At 41.5% G+C, this 7819-nt stretch overlaps 1 protein-coding gene across 1 annotated transcript in view; it reads left to right on the forward strand.

The window, feature by feature from the left end:
• The window catches only part of Aebp2 (AE binding protein 2), a 66698-nt gene that overhangs the window by 15244 nt on the left and 43635 nt on the right, over positions 1–7819 (forward strand). The window contains exon 2 of the mRNA XM_010615826.3: positions 5273–5480. Coding sequence (XP_010614128.1) covers positions 5289–5480 — 192 coding nt within the window. The 5' untranslated portion in view covers positions 5273–5288. The remainder of the gene's footprint in view (positions 1–5272; positions 5481–7819) is intronic.

The following is a 7819-nucleotide window of genomic DNA, read 5'->3' on the forward strand; positions in this document are numbered from 1 at the left end:
TTTTTTTTTTTTTTTAACTTTTTGATGTGTACTGTTATGGGTTCTGTGTCAGGCTTGTCTGTAGCTGTCCGTTTGTACATCTGTAGGTGTCCTTTCTTTACTGTTCTTAGTGTGGTCAGTTTCTATTGGCTGATAATTTGAAGGCAAGAGATCTTAGGTCATGAGTGTCCAACCTTTTGGCTTGCCTGGCTGCATCTAGTATACAGTTAATAAACTTCTGTCTCCACAGGTACACACAGTTTTAAGTGGTTGAAAATTATAATTGGGTCTCACTGGATTTTACTTGCCAAGTTACAAAATCTGATGTGCCCTGCCCCTGCCCACCCCCACCCCACCTCTTGCTGACTGTGCTGTACAAACCTGCCTTGAGTTCCCTGTCCCTCTTCGGCCTCCAGAGTACAGGCGGTGCTGCCATGCCTGGCCTGCAGGGCTTTGGTTGGGTGCAGAGGAGGCACTGCGAACTGCCCCTACCCTACTGTTCTGCTTTTTGCAGCGCCACACAGTGGAGCCATGAGATATTGCTGAAAATCGGATGACAGTGTCCAGGAGTTTCTACGGGTTTTTGTTTGTTTGTTTTTTTGGTACTTGGGATCAAACTTGGGCCCTTGTGCTCATAAGGCAGGTGGCAGAACCATTGAGCTAAATCCCCAGCCCATAAGGATTTTCTATTCTTGTGGTTCTGCACATTTTACTAGCTCCCCGGGGCTCCCCATGAGTTGGACATGCCTGTTTGCATCATTGCTGCTCAAATGTCACAGCAGTGTTCTCAGCAGCTGGGTACTTGTTAAAAATGCTCTAGCCCAGGGCCCACCCACACCTGCTCATTCAGTGTGTGCTTCACAAGATCCCAAGTCGATACATTAAAATACAAGAGAAGGGCTGGGGATTTAGCTCAGTGGTTCCGCCGCCTGCCTTGCAAGCACAAGGACCCGAGTTTGATTCCCCATACCAAAAAAACCAAAAAAATCTCAACATAAAATACAAGAGAAACTGCCTTAGTTATCAAAACTTTCTGTGCAGTGTGAATGGTCTGCCCAGTACCAGGCTGCTTAAGTGTTCACATTTCACAGAATCCGCTAAGTTCATTGAAAAGAATTAACTGAGTGAAAATGGTCCTAGAAGCACGGGAAGGCCGGGTGGATTGTCTCTGTGCCCATCATGTTGATTAAACAAGGCACCATCTTGAAATCTGCATCCAGCTCAAGGTCTTGTCAGAACCAGAAGTGACCTGGGATGCCCCAGAGGTGGCATGAGACTCCGGAGGCTGCAGTGGGGAGGACTGCAAATATGAGGCCAGACTAGGCTGCAGGGAGAGTGTAGCAGGAGACTACTTCGGAAAAGGAGAGAAAAGAAAAACAAAACGAAGTTACCTGCAGTTTGCCTCCTGTTCCCTCGGTTGCATCAGGGTGGTTGCCTTCATTAGTTTTAAGGCGTAGAAAGAACCACTGTTGCATCATTGGCCTGGGGCCCAAAGGGACCCTAGAGACTCAGGATTGGCTCCTTGGTAAAAGTTGGAGGGCCCTGAAGCAGGACGCAAGTTGGCCCCTAGGCCGGAGGAGGCTGTCAGGTCCCAGGCATGCGGGCTGTCTTGGGTGTTCTGCAGTGCGGCTCCTCCTCTTCAACTCTGTTCCCAGTCTGCAGCTGAGTCCCTGTGTAACTAACACTCAGGCTGTGCTCCCTAGCTGAGCTCCCTGATGCCCGGTCAGGTGTAGCCACAGTTACGTGGGCTTTTTTGGTAAGGTTCCCCTTCTGTGTCAGTACAGGGATGTTAAACACCATGTGGATAGATTGTGTATTGATGGTTGTCTATCCTGTGTGTGAGTCTCTTTTGATCTTACTTTATCCAGTTTTTTAAAAGACTGGTTTTGTTTGCAACTAATTTTGGAATTTTTAATAAAAGTAGTGTGGATATGTGGTTTAAATGGTAGACATAGTAAAAAACGTTTCCTACTTGTGGTAGCTGTGTGCAGATCGGAACATTACTTCCCGTACTTCTGTGTGTGCCTGTGTTACCCAGCTACACTGGGACCTGGAGTTTGGAGATTGTTCCACAACAGTTCATTGGTTGGTGTTTATTTCTTTTCCTGAGGTTGCTTATAATTTGGGCATGATTGTGCACTCGAAAAGATTAATATTTGCCTTTGGAGTGAAATTGGTGTGGCTTCTGTAACTACTATATGTGCTTCACAGCTGAACATTTTAACTATGTAAAGTAGATGATAGGAAGCGTTTGAGACTTCAGGGCCTTATGAAACTTGAGATTTCTAGGCTTTAAATAAAAATTTGTATTTTATCATAAAAAATCCCCCAGACCTACAATTTACTTGTGCAGCAACAATTTATGAATATCCATATATTGCAGAGCAGTTTCATATTTAAGGCTTTTGTAGTGATTACAGTTTCAGAGTGAAGCTTTAGGAGTTGAAATTTAGAATCTGTATTGTCTACATAGTTGTCCTAATGAATTTAAGAACTGTACTAGATTGTCCTTTCAAGGGAAATTTAAGACTTTTTTTTCGTATCTGAAGCACCCTACTAAAACAATTTTTGCTAACTTTAAAAAGTAAGCCCACCTTACATTAGATGCAAATCATCATAAAAGTTAACAAGCTCCCAGGCATGGTGGCTTGCGTCTGTAATCCTGGTACTTGGGGAGGCAGAGGCAGGAGGATTGTTGTGAGTTTGAGACCAGCCTGAACTACAAAGTGAGACCCTGTCTCAAAAACAAACAAAAAAACAAGCTAACAAAATTTGTGTTGTAATTTTCTTAGGTGTGAATGAATAGGATTGCATTGGTATATAGGTGAATGTCCTTATTCCTGCAGAGTGGGTGTTGAAGTAATTGTAGCCAAAGTATTTTGATCTTTGCAACTTTCAGATGATTCAGAAAAATAGATTACATGTGTAGCAAGTAGGGCAGAACATTAAGATTTACATGCCCCCACCATGTCTTTGAAATTTTCTAAAGTAAGAAGTTGGGATAGATGTATCCCTTAAAAGTTAACATAAAGCTGGGTGCTGTGCCGTGTGCTATAGTCCTAGCACTCAGGAGCCTGAGGTGGAAGAACAGAGCACTTGAGCCTAGGCGCTAGAGGCCAGCCTGGGTGACAAAATTTTTTAAAATATGACTTAGGCCTGGGGATTTAGCTCAGTGGTTCCCCTGCCCTCCTCGCAAACGTAAGGACCGGAGTTTGATCCCGGTACCAAAACACACACACACACACATAAAATTTAACTATGCCCCCCCCCCGGTTTTTGTTTTTCTCTTTTCTTCACACCTTTTTTATTTGTATTTTATTTTTTTCCCAGATATCCATCAACTTTATTAATACCAGAATTTGAATTGCACGGTTTTGTGCTCATCAGAGATCTTGAATTGTTTGGTCAAAGCAACCTGGAAGTATTTTTATTTTTGTTTCGAGACGGGGTACAAATTACCCAGACCAGCCTCACACTTAAAATTCTCCTGCCTCAGCCTCTGGAGTAGCTGGGATTATAGGTGTATGCAACTATGTTTGGCTTAGCGACTGATATTTTTAATTTCAAACAGAGGCATAGTTTCAATGAACTTAGTCTGAAAGCATTCTCTTTGACTTTTGTGTCATTGAGGCTGCTTTCATGTAGTTTATTATTTATTTATTTTATTCTTTGGTTAATGGGGATCGAACTCAGGACCTTGCACTTGGGAGGCAGGTGGCGGCTTCACTGAGCTAAATCCCTGGCCCTCGCTTTCATGTTTTATCTGTTGGGAAGATACTGAAAAAGATATTTTAAAAAAAGACAAAATATGTGTTACTTAAAATGTGAAGTTTTGGGCTGGGGATTTAGCTCAGTGGTGCTCTCACCTCCCTCACAAGCATAAGGTCCCTGAGTTCGATCCCTGGTTCCCCCCCAAAAAAAAATCGCAGGTATAAAGATGTTAAGTTTTGAGTATTTTGATCACTCTTAATCATGAATTTGCAATACTTTGAAAATGCCATTTTTAACAGTCTTTTTGTGGAAAAGGGATTAAACAATTTGATTGAGGCTTGCTTGGGCCACATGGTGAGGGCCCCCCCCCCTGCTATGTTTTCTGGCACACACCTATAATCACAGCATTTAGGAAGGCTGAGGCAGGAGCATTGTAAATTCAAGTCCCATATTTTGTATATATATATATATATATATATATATTTGTACTGGGGATTGAACTTGGGTCGTTGCGCTTGAAAGGCAGGCGATGGCACCACTGAGCTAAATCCCTGGCCCTTCAAGTCCCATTTGAGTAATTTAGTGAAACCCTGTTTCAATTTTTTTTGGTACTGGGGATCAAACTTGGGTCCTTACACTTGCGAGGTAGGTGGCAGAACCACTGAGCTAAATCCCTGGACCCCTGTCTCAGTATTAATAAAGACAGGTCAAATAGTTCAGTGGTTGAACAACTTTGGGGTTCAATTACAAGTGCATCCCCCCAAAAAAGAAAAAATCCTGGGAATAGTGATGCATGCTTGTAATCCCAGCTACTTGAGGCCTAGGCAGGAAGATTGTATGTTCATCGCCAGCCTGGGCAATTTAGCAACATCCTGCTAGTCCTGAGGAAAGGATGAAGGCCAGAAAATGCTTTCTTGGACTTTGGTAAAATCAGAGACTTAGTGTACCCAGGTATTGATCTGGTGGGCCCTTGCACATAATAGATAAATACTTTAGTACTGAGCTGCACCTCTAATCCTTGGCCGTTTTTTGTTATTTTTTTTTCTTCTGGCCTTTTGAAGGGAAAAGTAGTGCAAACTTTTTTTGAGATGGAAAGAGATTAGATGAAGTAGCAATTCTGTCCTCAGATTAATAGAAGAAAAGATTTGAGGTCATCAAGTGATTTGCAGAACTGTGAAGATAATGCTTTGATTCTGAATTATTTATGGCTGGAAGGTGTTACCTTCCTGTGCTGCTTAGAACCATGAGATTAGATGTGATATACTGTGGGGAGGTGCCTGTGGGGTTTGTTTTCTGTAGGTTGTACAATTGGGCAATGGGCAGTTGTATCTGCCAGAAGTTGCTTAAATTATCCCATATCTGGTTTCCAGGTACTGTTGTATTTCTGCTTTGGTTTGCACTGTATTGCCAACTAAATAATTTCCAACTTTTGCAGTATTGCTGTTTTCCAATAGAGTATATGGTTAGTATGCTTTATTTGTGTAGAGCAGGATGTCATGGTAATCTTAACTAAATATTTCTTAGATCATATTCATGTTAGTGAATTTCTAGGAATAACACAGCCTTTTTTCTTCTTTTGTAGCATAAGCAGTACTATAATGGATGTAGACAGCACAATTTCCAGTGGGCGTTCAACTCCAGCCATGATGAATGGACAAGGAAGCACTACTTCTTCAAGCAAAAATATTGCCTATAATTGTTGTTGGGACCAGTGCCAGGCTTGCTTCAACTCTAGCCCAGATCTGGCAGATCACATCCGTTCCATACATGTAGATGGTCAGCGAGGAGGGGTTGGTTTTGTCATTTCTTTTTTTTTAATTCCCTGTTTTCATTAATTTATTTCTAATTGCAAGTTAGGCCTTTTCCCCCTCTGAAAGTAATTTGGAATTATTTTTACATTAGGGTTACATAGGTTTTTCAAATGATTTTTTTCTTTTAATTTATTCTGTATCCGTTTGATAGAATTAAGCGAAATAGGATATGTTATGTTGGATTTTGTTTGCTTTTAGATGTTATTTTGAAGAAATTGGGTTTTTAAAAATATAATTGAATACAGTATATTATAAGGTTGTAATATTTTGAATTGAAAACATACAGCATTAAGGCTTGTCCTGGGTGTACCTCATCAGAAGAGAATTGGTTATCCCAGATCATGAAATCAGCTAGAGACTACTGGTACAGGGTTAGTATATGCAATCCTATGAGTCGACAGCCTGAACTCAGTATTTGTGAGAGAGAATTGATCATGTTTCCCAGGTCTTGTCAGAGTTTATTTAGGTAAACAGTTCTGATTAATCAGTATCGACCTATACCCTTAAAGGAGTACATTTAATTTTGTTCATGTAATTTCACATAATAGGTAGTGAATAAAGAGCTCAGCAAATTAGGTGAGTCAAAGTGTAACGTACCAAGGTATTAATTTATAGTTATCCTCAACTTCATGTGGGTTTGTCTTGAGTAGTTACCATGCTGAGAACAGTTTCCAGACGCTGTTACTGTATTAGGCGATGTGTCACCAGCCTGCCATCACTTTTGAGGTATGCTGCTGCTAAAATGGTTAAAATCGTCACAGTGTGACTGAGTGGGTGGCTGAACTGCTTCCAAGGTTGTATCGATATTTTAGATTATAGTATTGATCTTTTTTAAAACATGAAACTGGGGTTGGGGCTATAGCATGCATGAGGGCCCTGGCTTCGAGCCCTAGCACCACAAAATAAAGCAAAAAACATGTAACTATGTAAGTAAGCATCTTAAACATTTCAATCAGTGGTATCACTTTTACAGTTTCTCTGCAAATATTCATCCCTGTTGCAATATATGATAGTATATCAGCTGTCTTGCTTACTCAGGCTTGAGAAGTAAACATTTGTGTTCTTACTGAGTTCAGTATGTTTGAGTAACCAGTCAAAAAAAATTTGTTTTGAGACAAAATCTCATTATGTAGTTAGGCTGACCTTGAACTCAACCGTGTAGCCCAGGCTGGCCTCAAATTCGTGGTCTTCTGCCTCATCTTCCTGATTGCTGGCATTATAGGTTTGTACCAACATGCATGGCTAACCAGTCAATGAACTGTGTTCCTAAAACCCTGTTCAGTGCTCCGCACTCCCCAAGCTATTTCATGTGAAGTGTCTTACCAAGTTGGTTTTCTGGCTGTTGCAGATCTGGCTCCTGTGAGCCGGTGCTTGAACTCTCTTAGTACATGCCACTCTTGAACCATGGCATATGCTTTTTTTCACTTAATTTAGCAACTTTCTTGTCACTTGGCTTAATTACTAAATATAGGATCATGAGTTATGTAGAAAGCTTACTGGGTGTCTCTTAGTAGGTATGGGAGAATTTCACATTTCTAAGTCTTGGCTCCTACAAATTGAGTTGGCACAGAGTTTTAGGAGAATGTTTTTGCAGATTTGTAGGAAAAAATGCAGTTACATGGTGTTTTCTGAATTAGATTTACAACATAACCACTGCAGTTACACAGACCTTAGTGATGTTACAGGACCAGTCATGAGATCCTGGTATTTGTCATAAGTTTGTGTGTGTGTGTGTGTGTGTGTGTGTGTGTGTGTGTAAGCACCCATGCATGCCCATACGATATGTGTTGGGGGATTAACTGGAGATTAAATCCAGGGAGCACTGAGCTGTACCCTCTTTTTATCTTGAGACAAAGTCCTACTAAATTGTCCAGTCCGGCCTCGAATTTGGAATCCTCTTGCCTCAGCCTCTAGAGTAGCTGGAATTATAAGCGTGGGCCACTGTGCCTGGTTCATAAATATAATCTTGTTGAAATGAGAATCCATTGTCATTTCTTGAGACCTTTACTTTTTTTTTTTTTTTGAGACAGGGTCTCACTATGTAGTTGAGACTGACCTGGAACTATGTAGCCCAGGCTGGTCTCAAACTCAAAGTGATCCTCCTACCTCAGCCTCCCTAGTGCTGGGATTACAGGTGTGCACCACCACGCCCGCCTGAGGCCTTTATTAAAAATTTTTACCTTAGTACAAATGGTAAGATTCTTTAGCTAGCTGGGTGTGGTGGTGCACTTGGGAGGCTGAGGAAGGAGTATTCCCAAGAGTTCAAGGCCAGCCTGGGCTATATAGTTCAGGGCCAGCCTGAAATACAAAGGGAGACA

Source organism: Fukomys damarensis, unplaced genomic scaffold (assembly GCF_012274545.1).
Source record: "Fukomys damarensis isolate Sample0158 unplaced genomic scaffold, DMR_v1.0_HiC HiC_scaffold_19, whole genome shotgun sequence".
NCBI lineage: Eukaryota > Metazoa > Chordata > Mammalia > Rodentia > Bathyergidae > Fukomys > Fukomys damarensis.